The sequence below is a fragment of the Tiliqua scincoides genome, chromosome 8 (genome assembly GCF_035046505.1).
Source record: "Tiliqua scincoides isolate rTilSci1 chromosome 8, rTilSci1.hap2, whole genome shotgun sequence".
Taxonomy (NCBI): Eukaryota; Metazoa; Chordata; class Lepidosauria; order Squamata; family Scincidae; genus Tiliqua; species Tiliqua scincoides.
In genome coordinates this window covers 44,360,149-44,381,255 of record NC_089828.1, presented here as the reverse complement: position 1 = coordinate 44,381,255, position 21,107 = coordinate 44,360,149, and the positions used below count along the sequence as shown (strand labels likewise).

The 21,107-nt window shown below is 45.8% G+C and overlaps 2 protein-coding genes and 1 pseudogene across 3 annotated transcripts in view; 1 reads left to right on the top strand and 2 right to left on the bottom strand.

The window, feature by feature from the left end:
• Positions 1-21,107, top strand: part of LOC136658350 (tax1-binding protein 3) — a 94,874-nt gene that overhangs the window by 15,175 nt on the left and 58,592 nt on the right. The window contains exons 4-5 of the mRNA XM_066634851.1: positions 17,013-17,186; positions 17,852-17,993. Coding sequence (XP_066490948.1) covers positions 17,013-17,186; positions 17,852-17,993 — 316 coding nt within the window. The remainder of the gene's footprint in view (positions 1-17,012; positions 17,187-17,851; positions 17,994-21,107) is intronic.
• On the bottom strand, positions 1,523-15,815 carry CTNS (cystinosin, lysosomal cystine transporter). Of its 2 annotated transcripts, none has more exons than XM_066634856.1 (11): positions 15,636-15,815; positions 13,969-14,107; positions 12,954-13,032; positions 11,000-11,084; positions 10,441-10,544; positions 9,363-9,494; positions 8,195-8,294; positions 7,987-8,106; positions 6,434-6,604; positions 3,928-4,045; positions 1,523-2,290 (listed from the first exon to the last, which is right to left on the bottom strand). In XM_066634856.1, exons 2-11 carry the CDS (start codon positions 14,033-14,035, stop codon positions 2,160-2,162), a joined length of 1,107 nt encoding a protein of 368 aa, XP_066490953.1. In that variant the 5' UTR covers positions 14,036-14,107; positions 15,636-15,815; the 3' UTR covers positions 1,523-2,159. The 2 variants fall into 2 exon arrangements, with proteins under 2 accessions (XP_066490953.1, XP_066490952.1); XM_066634855.1 differs by having other exon boundaries at positions 13,969-14,053.
• On the bottom strand, positions 6,666-6,784 carry LOC136659553 (5S ribosomal RNA; annotated as a pseudogene).

Genomic DNA, 21,107 nt, shown 5'->3' with positions numbered 1-21,107 from the left:
CCCTGCCCTCAGGCTTTCAGCCTAAAAATACAAGAAGTACAGCGAGCTAGAGAGAAAAACAGTATAGTTACCCAGTTGGGCTCCAGGCTGAATTTTACTAGGCAAGAAATCTTAAGAGGAAAATTTGCTGGTGGCTGAGGCTGGAGCAATAGCCCCCTCTTGCTCCTGAGTTCTCATGTCCAGGGAGCTCCTTTATTGACAGATAGCTGATGCTAGGGGTGTACCCTCACACTGGCAGGTAGCTGTTAATTTTTGGATAAGATGTCTCTGCCTTAAGTAGGTTTACACTGAGCATTTTAAAGAGAATTTGCTTTTATAGAATGGCTAATGGCTTCTAAAGCTAATTGAGGGTGCAATTGTTCCCTCTAGCAGGAAGCATGCCAGACATTGCAATGAAGCTTGTTGAGACACACCCACTGGCTCCACTCCCAACCCAGAACAGCAACTGGGCAGCAGTCTAGAAATACTGCAGATGGCACCTCTTATCAGCAACTTTTAGATGGTGGCAGCCTCTCAGCGACTCTTCTAGACGAGAATCAAGGAGGTCTGCCTGTGCGGTCAGACTAGACCAGGGGTCTCCAAACCCTGGCCTGGGGGACAGATGCAGCCCGTGATAAGCTTCTATCCAGCCTGCAGCCAGCCTTTGATCCCATGAGAGCCTCTGGCCCAGCTGACCAAACAACTGGGGTCCATTTAAGTGTGTGCTTTGGGCTATGTTTGAGTTTGGAGAAATCCTAGGCATTTAAGCCCATCCATTCATTCAAAGTTCCACCACTAGTGTCTTTATTTAAATTATATATTTATTTTTTCCCAGCCCTCGACACTGTGCCAGATATTTGATGTGGTGCTTCAGCTGAAAAGTTTAGAGACCCCTGGGCTAGCCAATTGAAGATGTCCAGTGTCTCCTGCTTAACTTAACTTTCTTTCATTGCTCTTGAGTGGGCAAGAACTAGTGCAGCCAGGCAATCAACTGTGCAAGGATCAACCCAAGCACCTCTAGCCTGGCTTAAGGGGCAATAGCTGAGCACACCACCAGCAGACTATAACACTACCGAGCTACTCAGCTACACAATATTTGAGTAGGGTATAATCCTGAGCTCTGTTCCAATGCAAGCCTATTGGGTTTTGGGGTGGGTCTAAGAACACAAAAGTAACCTTGCTGAACAGACCAAACTGGCTCAATCTAGCCCGCATTTGATTTCCAACAGTGACCAGACAGGTGCTTCTGAGAGGGTTGTTAAGCTGGGCATGGAAGTAACTGCATAATGCAGTGGTTCCCAAACTTCCTGTTACGGCACCTTTCTTTTGCAGTGATCTGCTCAGCTCTCCTAGGCACCACCACTTTGCATCATGCATAATCTGAGATGGTGGAGCCTGGGAAAGCCAGGAAGAAGAGGCCACTGGGGACATTTCACCTAAGGGTTCACCACAGCACACAGTTTGAGATCCACCCGCTTAACCTCACAAGCATCAAGAACCATAAAAAGGCACCTTAGATCAGTCACAACTACAGCACTTCAAATTTTGTTACAAGAATTTTAATCATGCTGACACCAGCACCAGGGTGCCTTGCACAGATTGTTACAGGTGGTAGTTCAGGTACTGGCCCTGGTTCCTCTAAGCACAAAGGTGTAAGGGAAGAAAGGGCTGAGAGATTGTGCCAGACCACCTCTAGCTCCTCCTTTCAAAGGGAAGTTATATCTGTAATCCAATCCTGGTACAATTAACTTCAAGTACAGCTGGTTTGTACCATGGCACCGATCCTTCGAGGGCAGCTCTTTCTAGCTTCTCCTATTACTTCCAGTCTTCTCTGCAATCACTTTTCATTTACAAGTGAGATTTGATTAAAGTCAGATCATATTGCCGCCATCTTCCTGTATCCGACTGGCACTTGGCTAGCCAGTGTCCTGCCATCTCTCTCCGGCAACAGCAGTCAGCTGGAATATCTGCCAACTTGAAAAGGGCCAAGGGAGGCTGGCTTTGCCAAGGTTAAGCCACAGACTGGAAGGCGTTAAGGCACAAGAAGGTGATAAGGAGGCAATGGAGATTTGTTACAGTTCATGTGGAGGAGAAATCACAGCCAGGACAAGTTTTAGTTTCTGTAATACCCATCGTGGAAGTCTGGCCAGTGACTTGAGATAGTGCAGGGCCTGCTGGGTTTACTCAAGATGTTCATAGTGTGGAGTTCGATACAAACAATAATGCTGAATGATGAAGACAATATCAAAGATGATGGAGAAAAGGCCAAGGCCAAACTTTGTGGGATCCCCGAAGAACAGCTGCCATTCATCTGAAACAAAACAATGACCATTGAGAGGCTATACATGTATACATCCTAGTCACTAGGACAGGGGTGTCAAACATAAGGCCCGGGGGCCGGATACAGCCCTCGGAAGCTTTTTATCTGGCCCTCGGGCTCTCAGTTGCTGAGCAATGCTGAGGTGACACTGCGGAAAGGGTGGCCCACATGATAATTGGGCTCTCCCATATCTTGAAATATGATCAAAGTTTGTGTATTTTCTCTCCTGTCATTAGCAGCTAATGAGTTCCCACACCAGAACAGAATGTTTATTTCTGGTATTGACATCACTTCCTGTGTAATGACATCACCTCCAGCCCTCAGCAGGCACCATGAATGCTTTGCGGCCCTCTGTATGACATGGGTTTGACACCCCTGCACTAGGATGTCACATAAGTTTGTCTTTTTTGTCTAGTACAAAAAAAATTAAAGGTTCTCATTCAGAATAACAGGGGGAGCTTTAGTGTACAAGAGGATATGCCAAGGACAAAATGAATGCATTGTATAAGAATTGGGAATAGTGGGGCAGAAGAGAGTTTCCCACACTGCTGGAACTTTGATCAGTTAACGTCAGGACAGACAGAACAAAGGTGGCACTGCACCCAACCGTGTGGTTAATGTATGAAATTTACTACCACAAGGTGTGGTTATAGCTGAAAGGTCATGCCTTATCTATGTACACAAGGAAATGAGGTGGTAGGATCCTAAAGTACTGGGGTCGCAGGGCCTTAGGGAGCCACATGTGCCTAGTTGGTGTACTTCTTCGTGATGGTGTGATATGGCCAGGTAACCTGTGCCACTACTGCCTTTGCTTAGCACTCCCTTCTCAACTGCAAAGGAGGCATGCTGCACAAGCTGTTTGGGCAAGAGATATTAAGCATGAGAGAAGAAGTTTCTGCTGCTGCACACTGGGCTCTCTCCTAAAGGTCCAAACTCCTACTGGTGATTTTAAATGTTCTCATATTAATTTAAAAAATAAGGGCACAATCCTAACCAGGTCTACTCAGAAGTAAGTCCTATTTTGTTTATTGGGGCTTACTCTCAGGAATGTGTGGTTAGGATTGCAGCCTTAAGCAAATAAAAGGCAAACCAGCACACAAGAGTTTTGGGGCCAACCTGCTTCCCATCAGTTTTCTCCCTGCTCCGTTAGAAGATCTAAAATGCTACCACCCATTCCATGACCCTACCAATCCATTCTACTGCATGCACAGAGCAGATCTTTGCTTTTTAAAACAACCTGGAAAAAGCACATGGAGAATAGGGCTAACTGCTATGACTCATGATAATTAAATGAAACCTCCATGTTATTTACCTCCAAAGCTATTTACCTCTTTATACCTGCTGATGGGGAGGAACAAGAGGATGGCCATGGCAACTGCCTTCTTGCCTGGTTTTTGAATTTTCAGAAGCATCTCTCTGATCAATAGTTTTGAAAACAAAAACCCTGGACTATTTTCATCCCACCTTTCTGCCACCAAATAATCCAGAGCCATCATGCATGTGTTTGGAGTTCTCAGTCAGTCTCCCAGCCAGGCCTAGACCTGCTTAGCTTCAGCAAAACAAATTCCACCATGTGCCCTCAGAATATTCCCTAGGACTAGGTCCAGTTTCTCTTCACACTGACTGACCATTATTGTAAGATTGCAGAAACATCTGAAGCAGGCTGAATGCACCACCGGTGAAATCCAGCAAGACGTTTCCAATGCTCCAGCCTTCAGTGCTCTTCCGACGGAAATTCATGTAGGCCTAAGAGAAGGGAGAGCAAATCAAGAGCATGACCAGAGGCCTGGATCTCACAAGCTAATCCCACCTGGGAAATAAGGCCAAAAATATTACTAACCCACAGACTTTGGCTGATCACCTGAAAGAGATCCTTAGGCAAGTCTGAGTTCACTAGCATCTCATGTCTCCAAATCTGAGTCCAAGGTCAACTGAGAGTATACTCTCAATTCTACTTACTGTACACAAACTTGGATTTGAAGCTAATAGCTACAATAGGGAAAAATTTTTTAGCAAGGAAGTCAGCATACACCCCTTCTGTGGTGCCAATCAGCATCGGGCCACTCCAGGACTGCTTTCTCCCAACAAAGAAACACTTCCTGTCTAAGCTAGGCTCTTGATCTTAACAGAATACATAGTCAGGTCCATCAGGCAATCTGCAACTGACCTATACTCCAATGCAGGGTCAGCCAGTGACCTCCCAAGGTGGCATGGCAAATGCTGCTCCTCTTACCCAATACGTGCCAGTCCCAGCTCCTCCCACTCTGCAGTGTTCTAACCCAGCACTCCCCTTCATATGTCTTCTCTGCATCCTCTTCTTCCCCCCCCCCCAATCCAAGGAACAGAAGGAGAAAGAGGAACAGCTCAGGCAAGTAAATGGACAGAGGGTCATTGCCCACCAACCTGCTGCCTGCTTCAGTTGGCCTCATGGATGGGCTGGGCCAGACCCAAAGTTATGGCAGCAACCCATGTAAACCAGCCTGGACCTTATCTAATATTCCAGGCCAGCCCATCTATGAGGCCAACTGCAGTAGTTGCCACAGGCATCAGATTGGGGGGGGGCAGCATTTATCATGCTGCCTCAGTCACCGGGAGGTCTTGGGCCAGTCCTGCTAACCTGCTATTTTACTGCAAAACATTAAAAAATATTTTTTTTAACCAACCAGTGTTTGCCAGCTATTCCCACTGCTTTGCATCAGAATACTGGAAAGAGGCAGTAAGCCTGTTTCCTACTGAGCAGTTAGCTAGGATAGCACCTACGCAGCTCCTTACGCCCCTACAGCTAAAAGAGCAAAGGACTTTTTTAAACGAGTACCGAAAATGTAGTGCCAGATTCTGAAATACACTGGAGGCGGGAGGGGGTGCACAAAGAACAGGCCCTTCCCTATGATGGCCCTGTCCTGTGTGCTTCATTGGCACAACAGACGGCAAGACTAGCATATTTGTGCTTTATCAGATCTGGTTGCTGCAGCTACCTCTACAGCATTCCAGGAGAGGACTCACCCCAGGCCTTTGTTGTTGCTAAGAAAGCACAGGCTTTACTACTTGACAGGAGTTGGTGGGTGTCACCAACTGAATCGCAGCCAAGCCCCACTCATATGTGCAACTTATTTTGGATTGCTGGGGAAATGCAGACATGCACCAGTCTTGCACAGCCTCAAGACAGGACTGAGCAACATCCTTGGGGAGGGAGGGGTTGTGTGAAGAGAGAATTACAGCCAGGATGTTTCTGAATGCATGGAACTGCTGTCTTCTTTGAAATGGAGATGGAACTTCTAGTTCGGAAAAAGTGGGGGAGGAGGGAGGAAACTCAGAGCGTGTGTAGATGTTGTAATCACAACCCCCGGCCCCATCTGAATCAGTGTGCAAATATTTAATAAAATGATCTCAATGTAAAAGGGAGCTCCAGTTATTTATGAATTTCTATATCAATCTTCAGGCAAACACATATCAGGGAGGTAGACTTTTGGCAGAATAAAGTTTGAAAGACAAACAGCAGTTAAAAAAGGTAGTTTCAAATCTTGCACATCTCTGAATTTTAGGACTAGGTTAAAATGTTCCATTTTATTTGCCCTTTAGAGGCGTCCCATTTTACTGGTCTACTCTCTCGACAGCTGCCACTGCTCAACAGACAGCAGTTTGATATTTGTTGAGCTTGTGTTCTACATTTGAATTGCTCGATATAGGATCAGTTCATTGCTCTGAGTTGTTAGAAGTGTGGTTTCTAATTTGATGTACAGTCTTTGAAGAGGAGATGGTGTAGTTAGTATTATAAATGGAGTGAAATGATGACGTTATTCACAACGCAAGAAAATACATACTAAATTAGATGCTGTGAGCCGATTAACAATGAATTCTTTGAATGCTATAATAAAAAGAAACCCATGTCCTGTTGTGTTGATTTTTTTTTTTAAGGTCTTACAAAATAAGTGTCATTAATGGGATGGGGCAGGGGGTCTCTCTTGATAAGAGTGAGTCAGTATTCTCAGCTTGCTTTATGCGGTGGTGGTGTGCATTTTAAAATCAAGCTGAAACTTTCCTTGAAAAGCTTCCGGCAAAGAGACTTGTGAACAACTGTGCAGATCCTTTGTAAATGCTGATGAATACTTTGCAGCTGCCGCCCTCCATGCTTACCTGTGGGAAGTACTTGACAAGTGTCACTCCCAGCTTGATGTAAGAAAAGTAGAACAGGAACTGAAGCCATGTGATCATCTCAGCAGCAGCCAGAAACAAAGTAGTGAAGACAAAGATCCATGCCAGGACGAGCAGCCCAATTGAGATGGGAGAGACCTTTTGGCTCCCTCTCTGCAAGGAAAAAGACCCTGTTAGTCATGGTTGGCAACCTTCAGTCTCGAAAGACTATATAAGCCTACAGCACCCAGTATTCCCAGGAGGTCTCCCATCCAAGTACTAACCAGGCCTGACCCTGCTTAGCTTCCGAGATCAGATGAGATCAGGCATGTGCAGGGTAACATCTTCCAAGTATACATCCCCTCATTTTAAAGCATCTCTCAGGGCTCAGATAGACAAATCAGGGATGAATCTTCTTGCAACAGAATTTATCGGATGGTGGGGATATACATGGCACATCAATCAAAATACCACAAAAAATGAAAGGCAAACAGTGCTGCTTGCCACATCTTAAGATAGCAATTTTCAACATTTTTCTTCTCACACTGATCTCTATAGTCTTTGCCTCATATGATGTCACTTCTGGGAGACACTTCTGGGTTTTGCAGCTGTTTTGAAGGCACTGTCTGTAGCAACAAATTGTCTGTTCCTTTTCCTCCACCAGCAGAGGAACAGATAATTTGTTACCACAGACAGTTGCCCTAGAAACTGAGCTGCAGAACCCAGAAGAGTTTTTCAGCTATTTATAACTGCTGTGCTCTGAACTCCTAAAGCATACCTACCTACTTCTTTGCAGCACGCTGGTTGAAAATTGCTGTCTGGTGAAGGACTACAACATGTGGGTTTTTTTAGGTTAGGGAAAAAAGATAACTAAAGGGAAACATTATTAATTTTATAAGCCTCAATCATGGTGTGGAGAGAATAGACAGAGGACCTCCCCCCACCCCCAACAGCTGACCCAGGTGAGAGCCAATGAAATTGACTGGTGAGAGGTTCAGGACAGATGCAAAAAGTCTTTCTTCCTCTTACAGCACATACTATGGAACTCGCTGCCATCAGAGGTAGAGATGGCCACTAGCTTTGATGGCCTTAAAAGTCAATTGGATCAATTTCTGAAGGACAAATGTATAAATAGCTACTAGTCATGGCGGTTACATACTACATCTGGGTTCAGACATATGCAGCTGAAGACTATCATGGATTATAGCATGGAGGAGTAGTTGCCTTTATGACCCATTTCTGGAATTCCCAAAGACATCTTGCTGGTCACTGTGAGGAACAGGATGCTGGTCTTGATGGACCTTTGATTCAATCTAACAGGGCTCTATGGCAGTTACAGAACTTTCACATTCAGAGGCATCCTATCTCCATATATCAGGTGCTGCAGAACAATGGACTGCCTTGCTGCCTAGAAAGGGTCAAATACACTGATGGTACATGGGAAGAGTCACCAAGACAATGAAATTACTTATACTGCCCTCATCACTGCACTCTGAAAGAGTCAAAGGGATATGGCACAATTTAGCTTAGTCAGAGCACAACTGTAAGCCAGCCACCTCATAGATGATGCACTGGAAGATAATAAAGAGGGTCACAGCGACAGCATGGAGGCTGAAGAAGACGTCATTGCTGGCCACTGGGTTTACTCCATTGGGGTACTGATGCAGGAACTGCTCCTGCATAGGAAAAGAAAGATGCCTGTTGAATTACAGCTGGTGTCACCCGGTGACAGATTGCACCAAGGAAGGGAAGACAGCAGCCTACCTTGATGGCGCTGATCCAGAAGAGCCCAACATTGAACACACTGTAGGCAATGAAGCCGGTGAGGTTCAAAGCAATAAAGTCGAAACTGAGGCCCACAACACTGGCAAAAACAGAGTAATCCACGTTAAAAAGCATGCCGAGCAAACTCAATGTGGTTAGCTTCTAGGAGCTACATGCCTCATAGCTGCACCAAAGAATTTGATGCCAGTCTTCTCCAGTCTCAGCTTTCATTTTTAAAAACTCATGTTTCTAACCCTTATGGGTGCATAAGCAAGCTTGCAATGTAAAGGAAGAGTTTAGCAGTAGCTCAGAAGTCAGAGTAGCAGAAGATCAGGATTGAAAGTGACCAGAGTCAGTAGAAGCAGAACCACCTGCTCAATGAATGCAAAAATTGCCCCAGGCAGGGAAACAGTGATTAATCAAACTTGCATGCAATTGTGTGTCTTTGATCCTTTATTTACTGGTTAATCACATGCACTGTTTACAGGGGAGAAATGCTCCCCCTCATTGATAATGGAGGGGTTGCATGGGCTACAGCAGAGCTACTTTAAAGGCCCCTTTACTCCCCTGATGTGGTTTCAAGTAATTCCATAATTTCTGCCTCCCCTTTACTATTTCTTTAAACTGTAAATAATTAAATGATAAAAAACAAACATTTGCATGCATGTCTTATAACTCCCTTAAAGCAATGGTTCCCAAACTGTGGCTCCCTGGGGAGCTGTGGAAAATAGCCAGGGGAGCCACAGAATTCTCATGAAAAACCTGCTGCCCTGTACAACGTATAGGATTGTAACCCAACAGGGAGCTGCAGCCAATGGCCTAGTAGGTCAAGGGAGCCATCAATCGAAAAAGTTGGGGAACCACTGCCTTAAAGGAAAAGAGGTGCTAGAAATATAAGATTTTATTCTAGTCAGGAGCTCCCTCTGGTGTCAACAAGACATTTTACTAATTTTTCCCCCCATTAAGAAAATGAAAGTCAGCGGGAAGGGGGGATAAAAGTTAAAAAGAATCCACATTTCTATTTGGTTATGATGGCATCCCCTGAGTAAACCTGACTGCAGACCAGGGCTTTCTATATGTAACTGCTGCGCATATAACTGAAAATCATTGGTTAACATTTTGGGGCCTTCTCCCCCCCCCCATGAGTGTCACACACTCATCTCCTTACCTTTTCCTTTTCCAGTTCTCAAACACTTGAGGATAGAAGGAGATGGACCAGGCCAAGAAATAAATCCATCCAATCACCTGGCCCACAATCCTCAGCACAGTGCTATGGATCACCAGGAACCGGATTCTTGGCCTGCAAAGAGAATTGTGAAAGATTTGGTGTCTCCTTCGTGCTGTAGCAGACAGGGACATGGACAATTCAATTCTGCAGATGCACACAGCCTCCTCAGTCCACCAAATCTAGAAAATACAGGCAGATTCAAAATGGCAATAGCCACACACTGAAAGGGGTCTACATACTAAGCTTCTGTTTTCATTTCTTCTATCCGGATATTAAGATGCTCCATTTATGTACTCTGAAATTCTGCACAAATGTAGTGGAAAATGCAGAATTTAGTATTGTGGTCTGGATTAGTTTTAGGTTTTACGACGACTTCAGATATATTTAATGTTTCAAATTAATTTCTTATATTATGAGCCCCTTTGTTGCTCATTGCTTTCTACATAAACCCCACTGAGGGAGGCAGAGCTGCATGTAAAAACATTGTAAATAAGTTCTCCATCTTTTCCTTTTTCCCCCCAAAAGGAAGAAAAGACAGGTTTCCATAGCATAAGCACTACTCAGTTATACTAGCCATAACATTTGGTGGATATTTAGAATACTTTATTAATACTAGAGATTTTTGATTTCCCCCCTTGGTTTCACTTGTTCTGCCTTCTCTTTTTTAAAAATACGAAAATAAAAATTTACACATTTCAAGACCACCCCATAGTCAGAAGGGCTTGAAAGGAGATGCGCCATGACCTGGTGAAGACGCAGAACCAAGCTCAATGGGCAGGGGAGAGACCTTTGCATTGTTCCCATGACTAGTCAGAAGGACATGCAAGAAAATGCTCTCTACATAGTTAAAAATGAACAGAAATTCCCAAAGTATTGTTGAACTTAAACAGAAGAAAGGGTTAGGAGAGGCTGACTCTGTTTAATCCAAATCAGGCTTTTGATATTTGGATGCTTTTCAAGGAGGGAGATCAGAACTCTGCTGTTAATGGGAATACCCAGCATTGGTTTGGCACCTTACCCAGTTTGGTAGGACTGGTTGGATTGAAGGTATGCAGTCACCTGCCCAACAGCTTCAGCTTTTACTTGGAAGGTTGTCTTCTTTAGACCTGCAGTTACTATTACCTGATAGATATGAGACATTAAAAAGGTATGAGCGGGTCTCAAGACTAAGTAGTGACTAAAACAAGTAGCTGCCAGCACCAGGGCCTTCCCCATCCAAAAGACCGAGCAGCTGATTGTGTGTGTTCCACACCCACACCTACAGCTCCTCCTCTTCATCTTAAAAATGGAAGAAAGGAAGTGGACACAGAGAAGAACGGTGGGCTATAGAGCCTCCACTCTAGCCCACCACTCTCTTCTCCTCCAGCTTCCTCATCTTCACCATTCTACTATCCTCTACACTTCCATTTGCTTCTTTTCCAAATCCAGGAAACAGGATGAGGAGGAGTTGCAGCAACAAGTGGCGTGTCCCTGGTTAAGAGGAATGGTATTTGGCACACCGCCTTGGGCACTGAATGGCCTTGCACCAGCTCTGGCTAGTTCCAGTGCTCAAGTCTGATGTCCACTTTAGAACTTACTTGGCTGGGAAACTTGACAATGGTCGTGTTCGTGGATGAATACGTAACATTAAAAGTTATATAAAATGTCTCGTTGGCTGGGGCACTGCAAAAGATGTGCAACAAGAGAAGTTAGGGCTGCTGAAAGGACATGGTAAATGTAAACTCTCTAGAATAGTGCACTAGAAAAGAGCAGGAGTGGGGGTGATGGAGAAAGGAACTCTCATTTCCACATCTCAATTTCTGCAAAACATCAAAGCAACCACAGGAATGGCAAGAAAATAGGCCAGCAGGTAGGACAAACACCACTATTTGAAGCACAGTTCAACTCTTTCTTACTGTTCTTTTGAGTTAAAGGGATATTCCTCTCAAAGGCCTACAGTTCAACACCTGTAAGAGTCAGTTCTCAACATTCCATTACAACCAAGAAACAGAGCAGGGGATGGGGCTGTACAGTCAAGATTAGACCCGATTTTTGCTGGCCTCCAGCACATAGAGGTTGAGCCCCCATTCCAGTGGCATCCGTTGCCATTACTCTCTCATGGAAATGAACAGCTGCCACTTGTTCTTTATGGAGGCAAGAGCAGCACTGGGGGAACATTCAGTTACGAGTCTCACTATCTGCAGCCTGAACCAGTACAGCCCAGACACAAGTTGACCACCACAAAAGCAATGCCATTGTTATAGCAGGTGGAGGCAGATCAGGTTCTCTAACTTGCCTTGGTTCAGTAGGTTTAGGGAAAGGACAGGCACTCCCCAGCTTTCCTATCAAACCTGACAGAACTTTAACAATCACAGGTTAAATATGTTATAGTAGTGATCTCTGGATCATAACCCCAATGGAGTCGAGAAACCTTATTCGGGTGGTTGTGGCAACCCTTCAAAGCCTCTGCAATAGAGGGTGTGGAGCCAATCCAATAATGGCATCAAAACTGAGTTGGATATAATCCTGCACAGCCTCTTCTTTCCATCTTGCTCCATAGCTCCTAAGACCAGTGCTGCTCATCTGGTAACTCACAGGGTTGTGGTGAAGGTAGGTGGGCAGATCAGGTCCCAGGACTGTGGGCTGGATTGGCAGTGGGTCCTCAGTCTCATACTTTATTTTGGGGGGCAGGCTCATGGCACGAAAAAGGTTAAAGACCACTGTGCCACAGGATAGCAAGTATTTTCCCTACTAATCTTCAGTGTGGGGGTTTCTTTAGGATGATCAATTCATCCCAAACAGAGGAATTTCCATTAGCTTAACTAGCCTTGTCATTTAATGACATTCATTTGTCTAGACCGGAGTGCATGACACTTCTGAGACAAAAAGACAGTTCTCTGCCCCAAGAAACTTACAGTGTAACACTAGACATAAGCAAATACAAGAGACGACCAATAGAACAATGGAAGACAGTATGTTTAGTTCCTCATACTTGGATGCCTTTTTCAACAGGGGGTGAGGATTAAAGGGTTCAGCCAATAGCTTAATGGAAGAGAAAACAGCTGATCATATGAGGCTGCCTTATCCTCAGTCACACCTGTGGTCCAGGACATTACTGGCTACATCGATTGGCTGTGGTTTTCAACGGTCCCCTGGCCCTTTCTGAAAACACTGCCAAGATTGAACATGAGACTCTTTGCATGCAAAGCACATGTTGTACTACTGAGCCCATCCCCATGAAGAAAGGTTCTGAGAGGAGAGAGATAACATTGCACAGGCATGAAGGTGATGAAGAGGGAATTATCTGGGCAGGAGGAATGAGAAATAACAGAGAACAAGTCAATGGAAGGCTTTGAAAGAGAGGACAAGGAGTCAGTACAGGATCCTTGAGTGAACCAACAAGTGATCAGGGTAGGTATTTTAAGATGAGGTCAGAACAGGAGAGAGAGAGAGAGAGAGAGATGAATGACTTTGATTACTGTTACACGTTTACTTCAAGAGCAAAGGTTAAACCAAACCAAACCTTCCAGAAATTGGATCTTATAAACTCACCTTAAAGACACTGTGATGTTTGCCACACTGCCACTTGCCAGTGAAACTTCTTCAGGAACAGAGAGAATGGGTATTCCATCTAACGAGAAAGGTGATCAGATCAAAGGAGGAGATGATTTTATCATGTCCTGCTTTTGGCCAGGGGCAAGCTGGTTCTGTTTTGGGTAAGGAGATAATCAACTGCATCTTGCCTGACAAGGTTTATCACCATTCATCCTCTCCTCCCATATTGGTGGGGCAAAAATCCTGTTTACAGTTTCTCTCCCTTTTATGAAGTGAGGTTAAAGCTAGATTTTACTTTTTAAAAAATTCTCTAATTTTCTTTGTTGCTTTGGCACTATGTGTCCATTTGCATCTGGCCAAGCCATTAGAGGAGACAGTACTCCTTTGCACACCACTGATAAAAGGAGATAATTAGTTAATGAAAAAAATTACTAAGCTATGAAAGCCAATATGTCCCTGAAGTCATATTGCCATAAATTGGGGGTGGGGAAAAGAAAAGAGAATCTACATGGTTTAGCATGCATCTTACTTGTACCTACTGAGAGGAGATAGTTAAATGGTGGGTCCTGTCATACTGTTTTCCCAGTTGGAGGCCAGTTTCTTCTGCCAGGAGGACAAATGTCACCTTCCATGCTACTCCCCAAGCAAAGGTTTTACTCCTTGGCAAACTTTCCCTTTAGCTAAAAAAGAACTGGTAAAAATCCAACCTTCCCCACCAAAAAAACAACAACTGTTATTTGGGTTAAAGATCTTACATGTGAATTTCCCAATATGTAATTTACACCCACAACTATGCACTACATTTTAAAGAGTTATTATTTTAAAGCTCCTCTAAGAGAACATATACACCCCAGTTCTCAGGTTGCTGTAGAAAACCCTTGTTTTGGAAAAATATCACAGATTCTCAAGCCTCATGACAAAACAAGAAATGGTTATAAACAAGAAATGGAAGACTTATTTGTCCGTCATAGCTGAAGGCTAAGCCTCTGTCTATGAAGGATGGATAACTTACCACAGTCTCTTAGCGATGCAAGCGATAAACACAACAGAAGGAAGATGAAGCTGATTCTGTTCACCATTATTAAAAAACCAGCTGACTGTTGCAAAGCAGAGCATGAAAACAGGAAGTTTTGGTTAGCCAGATGTAGATCCTAACATCATTGGGGGGGGGGGGAGAGAGAAAGAAGCTATGTCCTTTATTCCTGAAGCAATTCAAATGATTCTTTCTTGGAACAGAAACTTTACAAGTCTAAAATAAATGAAATCAGTATTCAAACTGCATTTTAAGAGAGCAAGATGTGCAACATATGTAGCCAGAGAAACAGGCTTCCATAAAGCCACACAATTCATGCTATACCAGTGTTTCTCAAAAGTGTGCTCCTAGAAATCCTGGACTTTTTCATGGGCCCCATGAGCATACTAGAAGTTGCCACTAACTGCTCAGTGCTGCACCATGCTGTGCATGTGCCAGCACTCTGGGGCTTTCCAACTTCACACGTGTGCTGGGGGTCGGGTGGGGGACTCCCTGAGACTCCATTTAGGAGAGTAAAGGGCTCCAGAGACCAAAAAGTTTGAGAACCACAGTGCTATAGAATTAAAGCATTGAAAAAGGTTGCAAACATTCAACATGTGCTCAAAAATCACCCCTCCAGCCCCAGGCACAAGATTTATCTTACAACCATTAAAAAAGAGATGTATTCACTGGTGCTCAGTCCAACTGTCCTGCACCCACCATGACATGACACCATTTTCCAGTGAAACTTCCAGTGAAATATTTCTACTCACTATCAGCCACTAAACTATCACCTTTTCCAAGACTAGTATATCAAGAGTACACAAAAGACCATGTTCACTGCTGCACAGAATGCAGAAGTTCTTTAAGTCCCCTATTCAGAAGAGCTTGCAATTTCAATAAGGAAACAGGAGAAAACTGGAACCAGGAGTGGCTTTTCAGTGCTGTGAGAAATGACTTCTGCAGGTACTCAGAGGCCCCATTATTATTTCAGTGTTCTAAGCTGAGGCATGCAGGTGGGACAGGACCTGGGTCTTGGAGAGAGGATGCTATTGTTGAAAGGAGTTGTCAGGCATATGGTATAGTTGGGGTGCCCTTAAGGCACAATCCTATGCATGCCTCCTCAGAAGTAAGTAGTCTTATTTGTGTTCATTGGGGCTCAAGTAAACAGATTCCACTGTGTTCATTGGGGATTCCTCCCAGGAAAGTGTGGATAGGATTGGAGCCTAACAGCCCAAAACTTATCCACACTTACCTAGGAGTAAGTCCCACTGACTCTAATGGGACTTTTGAGTAGACAGGCATAGGGTTGGGCTGTTAGTCTCTAGGACAAAGAGGATGCAGCACCCCTAAGTGGGGGGTAGTGCCCCCCAGAAACAGGTCACTACAGGAAGAACATGAAGCCTTGGGGGACGAAATGGGGGTTAGCAATAAGAGTCAGAAGGGGGAGCCTCCCCAGCCAAAGGCTGCCCCCCATTGCTTCATCACAACATCCTTTTAAAAACAAGAAAAACCCTTTACAGGACTCCAAGTCCCAGCATGTACCGCGGCACTCCATGATCCGAACACAGCGGCCATGTGCCGCAATGCACGCTGGGACCTGAAGTTCTTTACGTTACTCCTTCTATAACTATTTGCCCCCCAACAAACTCGCTTGATCGCCTTACCCTGGAAGGACGGGGGCTTACGAGACACCGCAGCCGGCTGCACCTCCCGCCGGCTCCTTCCTACACCGGCTACTTCCCGTCTAGACCACCAAGCGTCACAGCAGAAGCCCGCCCTATATGCCTCCCTGGAGGAGACGCCTCTTGGCGGCCATCTTGAGTGTGGCTTGACTCCGACTCCTCCTGCCTGCCTCTCTCTGTGTGGAACAGGTGACTCCTTAGGCGACCTCTAAAGCTGTTCTGGGGGTCTGGAAGAAGGCAGGTGGGGAGGAGGAGGCCCTAGGCACGACCTACTGGCAGCCTGAGCCCGCCATCTTGAGTGTGGCATGCAGCCCACCTGAGCCAGGTGCTGCTCCAGGGCTCACCTGTCAGGCTGGGGTCTGGAGCTCTGGGCAGAGGTGTCACTGGGGTGGAGCCAAGGGAGCGGTCCAGTGGTTGTGTTGGGGGGCACGAGCACTACCAGACCCCCAGGAGGGTGTGCTGGGCTTCAGCCTGGACTTGGAGCCCATATCTACCCAGCTGAGCTTACGGCCTCTGTAGCTGAGGTTTGCTGTGTGGGTAGACGTGGGCTCACACCTGGACTTGGAGCCCAGATCTACCTGCCGGGTAGACCTGGGCTCCCATTCTGAGATTGCCCTCTGAGCCACCTCTTGCAGGCGGGTTGAACAGGGCTCACACCTAGACTTGGAACCCAGATCTACCTGCCAGGTAGACCTGGGCTCCCATTCCAACTTGACTCTGTTGGCCACTAATGCCCTGCCCAGTGGGTGTTCCCTGGCTCCCGACTTTGCTCCCCCCTGGTGCGCCAGTTTGAGGGGGGGCACATCCATGGCCTCTCCTTGGTTCCGCCCGTGGTGGAGCCTGAGAGCACCTGCCCCAGCCACTACACTGTGGGGAGGGCAGCACGCAATGTGCAAGGTAGTCACTTCTGAGTTTTCCCTGGAGAAGGAGGTGCTGGTGGCTTCAAGACTTCAGGGAGCCTTCATAGGAAAAGGAATGGGGTGTGTGACGCTGCCACCAGCTCCTCCTTGAGGAAGAACCCAGAAGTGACATCACAATGTCATGTGACATCACTGCCCCTGGAGCCAGAGCTTCTAGTTACGCCTCTGGCTCCATGTGTCCTTTTCAAACTTTAAACCTCTTTTTCACCCTTCTATGTTTAGATGCAAGTTTTTTTGCCTTGTTATCAAGAAAGTAAGCACCAGTTGGTAACCCCCATGAACCCACCAGGGGGGGTTTGTTTGGAATACAACAAACCTAGTATCATCGTGGTTTTCTTTACTCTCTCAAACCAGTGCACTTCTGAGAAACACCACCCCCTTCTTCCCTCTGGTGACCTACACTGTGATCACGCAGCCATCATTGCAAGCTCTGGACCAGGGTTTGAATTCTGCCATGCCACGACTTGGACCAACTTGTGTCCTGGGAATTGACCTGGGCACTTCGTCAGTGAAAACCGCATTGGTGGAAGAGACAGACCAAGGACCAACCGTGCTCATGAGCTGCACTAAGGAGACACAAGCCCAGGTAGCCAGCCAAGCTGCTGGGCTGCAAGTAAGTCTGTTGGGACCATGTGGCAGTGGGCCTGGATTGCTGCCACGTTCCCCCTCCCCTTTCTGTGTGTTTAACCACTGCTACTTGAAGGACAACTTCTACTGATGGAGGATAGTGATGTTGAACTGGGAAATGCATTTAGGACTGGTGTGCTAATGAGGTATAGTAAAGTGGCTGGCAGAGGCAGGGTGCTTGCTGACCGCAGTTGCCTCACAGCACCTCTGCCCCCTCGTCCAGTAACAACTGCTGCCACTCCTGCTAGTCCTTTTCCTGCCCCACTCCCTTCCTCCCTACCTTTTGAAAAAGCAGAGTAGGGGAGGAAGTTTGGAGGAGGAGAAATAGAATGGTGGGCAAGATCATCTACTATGTTCTTCCTCGACAGTTCTACTCCCTTATCTTTTTAAAAGATAAAAAATATAGAGCTGGGGAACACAGAAGGAGAAGTGGCAGAAAAAAGATAAGGTGAATAGAAAGCTCAGTGTATGGGAGGGAGAAGCCACTTGGGAGGGGAGGTTCAAGTGAGGATAGGCTTTGCAGAGGGGGGAGCCATTGAGGGGCAATTCATTGGGGTACCAAGTTGACTTGAATGCTTGTATGTACAGAATTTCAGAATGTATCATATTCCTCTTTTAAATTTCATCTCTCTCTGTCCCTTTCTCTTGTAGGTAAATGAGCAAGATGTTGGGAAAATCATAGCTGCTTTGAATGAATGCCTAGGTAACCTCCCCCAGCAGCACTTGCAACTGGTAAACCGCATTGGTGTTTCTGGACAGATGCACGGAATCATGTTTTGGAAAGCGGGTCGTGGTAAGATATATTTTCAGAAATTTATTTTGCAGTGTTCATCTCTTGTTTTATCTTTAGACCTGTACAGGTGGCCACCAATTTAAAAGAACAAGCATTAAAAATACAGAGTATTCTTAATAGAATAATACTACTCTCAGGCCTGTGCTGGACTCCATCGGAAACAGTGTTATAGGCTCCCTCTAGCCTAGGTGAATTGTCACCTCCCTGCCCAATATTTTGAAAATATGATTGAGATTTGCACATCAAATGAGTTTGATACTCTTGCACTAGATCAATGTAAATAGATGTCCAATTGGTAGTACTGTGTTGTTTAGTGTTTGGAGGCCATGCTACCCTTAAAAAATAAAAGTAAAGTCCTATCTTCAAATGTTAAAAGATATTTTCCTAAGCTTTCATCAAATGGTACCCTAAAGAATAAAAAATAAATAAATCTGTGAGTCACCTTTAAATGAAACCTTGAAATAGAAGAATGAATGTGAGGTCATGTATTCCCAAGAGGAAGCAGCAAAACATTGTGGGTTGTCAGATTTCTCTACAGCAGGGGTGCCCAAACCCTGGCCCGTTGGCCACTTGTGGCCCGGGGTGCGTCCCCACCCGGCCCCCAAGTGGGTCGCGTGCCTCCAGTGGGCACACATCCTGCGGAAGAATCACCATGGCCCACGCTGCCCCAGCGCGTGAGCTCACGGTATGTCTTTCCCTCGCTGCCGGCAGCGAGGGTAAGACCAGCCCGGCGAACTGCACAGGGCCTTTTATAACGTTAAAGTAACGTGAGACTTGCAGGTCTCGCGTTACCTTAATACTGAAAGCGCTTGTGCCCATGCACTAGCTTAGTCTCTCCCTGCCTGGCTCCCAGCCAACATGTGGAGCCTGAAGCAGCAGGGAGAGACAGAGCGCCTGCGTCACCACATCCACGAGGGAGGTCGGGTGGGCGGGAGAGCATGCGAGCAGGCAGGCAGGCAGGCGCTTCGTCAGCAAAGTGCCACTGCCACCACCACCACCTCTGCACAGCAGCAGCAGGCACCGCGGGGGGGGGGGGAGAGACCTCCAACACCTCTGTACAGCAGCAGCAGCACGTGCCAGGGAGAGCTGGTGATCACCACGACCACAGACGCAGCAGCAGCCACCACCCTCACCTACAAGGTTCCCTCCGTTGGTGCAAAGCAAAGAGTGAGTCTCCATTTAAAAATACTTTATTCTTTTTTTACTGCTGCCTGCAACCTTCCTTCCCAAAATATGTGCTTGCTCTGTTGTGGAGTTTTATCTATGGTTCCCCTACTCCACGCACCCCCCTTTTCCTGGATAAAATGATGCAAACCTGCCCTGCATTGTCTGTCTCTGGTTCTTAACATGCTTGCTCTGTTGTGGAATTTTACCAATGGTTCCCCTCCTCTACCCAACCCCCTTTTCCTGGATAAAATGATGCAAACCTGCCCTGCATTGTCTGCCTCTGGGTCTTAACATGCTTGCTCTGTTGTGGAATTTTACCAATGGTTCCCCCCCACCCACCCCTTTTCCTGGTTAAAATGATGCATACCTGCCCTGCATTGTCTGCCTCTGGGTCTTAACATGCTTGCTCTGTTTTCCTGGATGAAATGATGCTCACCTGCCCTGCATTGTCTGCCTCTGGTTTTTAAAATACTTGCTCTGTTGTGGAATTTTACCTATGGTTCCCCTCCTCCACCCATCCCCCTTTACCTGGATAAAATGATGCACACCTGTCCTACATTGTCTGCCTCTACCTCTGGTTTTTAAAATGCTTGCTCTGTTGCTGTGGCCATGTGCTGTGGGCAGCACCCCCTCTGGTGTTTCCCATTTCCTCCCTCAGATATATCTGGTTTTATAATTTTTTTAAAATTCTCTTTCTTTTGGGGTGGGGTTTTCTGCAGCAAAATGAGTTTTTACCTCTACTATTCTGTCACTGATGTTTCCATGTGTTCCTTGACTTCTTATTTTTTTCTTCCTTGCCAAAAGGTGTGTGTTTCAGAGCACATCCTGCCTGTTTCTGAACAAGTTATATCTGTGGGGGCATCTTGCCTCAGAGTCAGCTTTATGTCTCCATGTATTTCTGACTTTGTCTGTATGCTTTTTCCTGGCCAAGAGGTAGTTTCTTGTGTTTGTGTGTGTGTGTGTGAGTGAGAAAGAGAAAGCACGCACACATCAGTGACATTACTAATACTGCTGTCTCATTACTTCCCTCAGGTATGGATAGAAAGAGGAGAAAAGTGGACAATGAGGGCCGTATTTTCAACCCAGAACGGGGTACCAAGTACTTTTTCACACACTGCAATGAGAAAGCCCTGTGCCTTATCTGCAATGAGAACGTTGCTGTTCTCAAGGAATACAATCTGCGTCGCCACTATGAGACCAAGCTTGAGAGGACATACTCGCAATACACAGGAGCACAGCGTTCTGAGAAACTGGAGCAACTCAAATGAAATTTGGAGTCACAGCATGCTGTGTTCACACACAGGAGAACAGAGAATGAAGCTTTGACCAAGGCCATTTACAAGGTGACATACAGATTGTCTAGAAAGGGGAAGCCATTCACAGATGCAGAACTAATCAAAGGCTGGGTAGTGGATATGTTGGAAGAGATAAACCCAGGTTTTGAAAGTGCTTACAACATGGTGAGTCTGTCACGAGGTACTGTAACGCAAAGATTAGAAGATATTGGAAACAACATTGTCCATCAAATTATAGACAAGGCAAGCCAGTTTCAGGTATACTCTCTGGCTCTTGACGGGTCTACAGATGTGTGTGACACCTCACAGCTCCTGGTGTTCTTCCATGGTGTCGACAGCAAATTTAATGTGACTTAAGAATTGGCATCAATGCACAGCATGCATGACACAACAACTGGGGAAGACATCTTCAAAGAATTAGAAAAGTCTTTATTAGAATGCAAACTGGACTGGAGTAAGCTGAAATGTGTGACAATTGATGGAGGAAAGAACATGTGTGGGGTGAAGAAAGGGTTGGTTGGACAAATAACAAGAAGAGTGGAGAGTAGTGGACTATCAAAGCTTATGTTTCTGCATTGTATCATCCATCAGCAAGCACTGTGTGTAAAATATGTGGACATGACTTGTGTTCTGAAACCTGTGGTAGAGACAA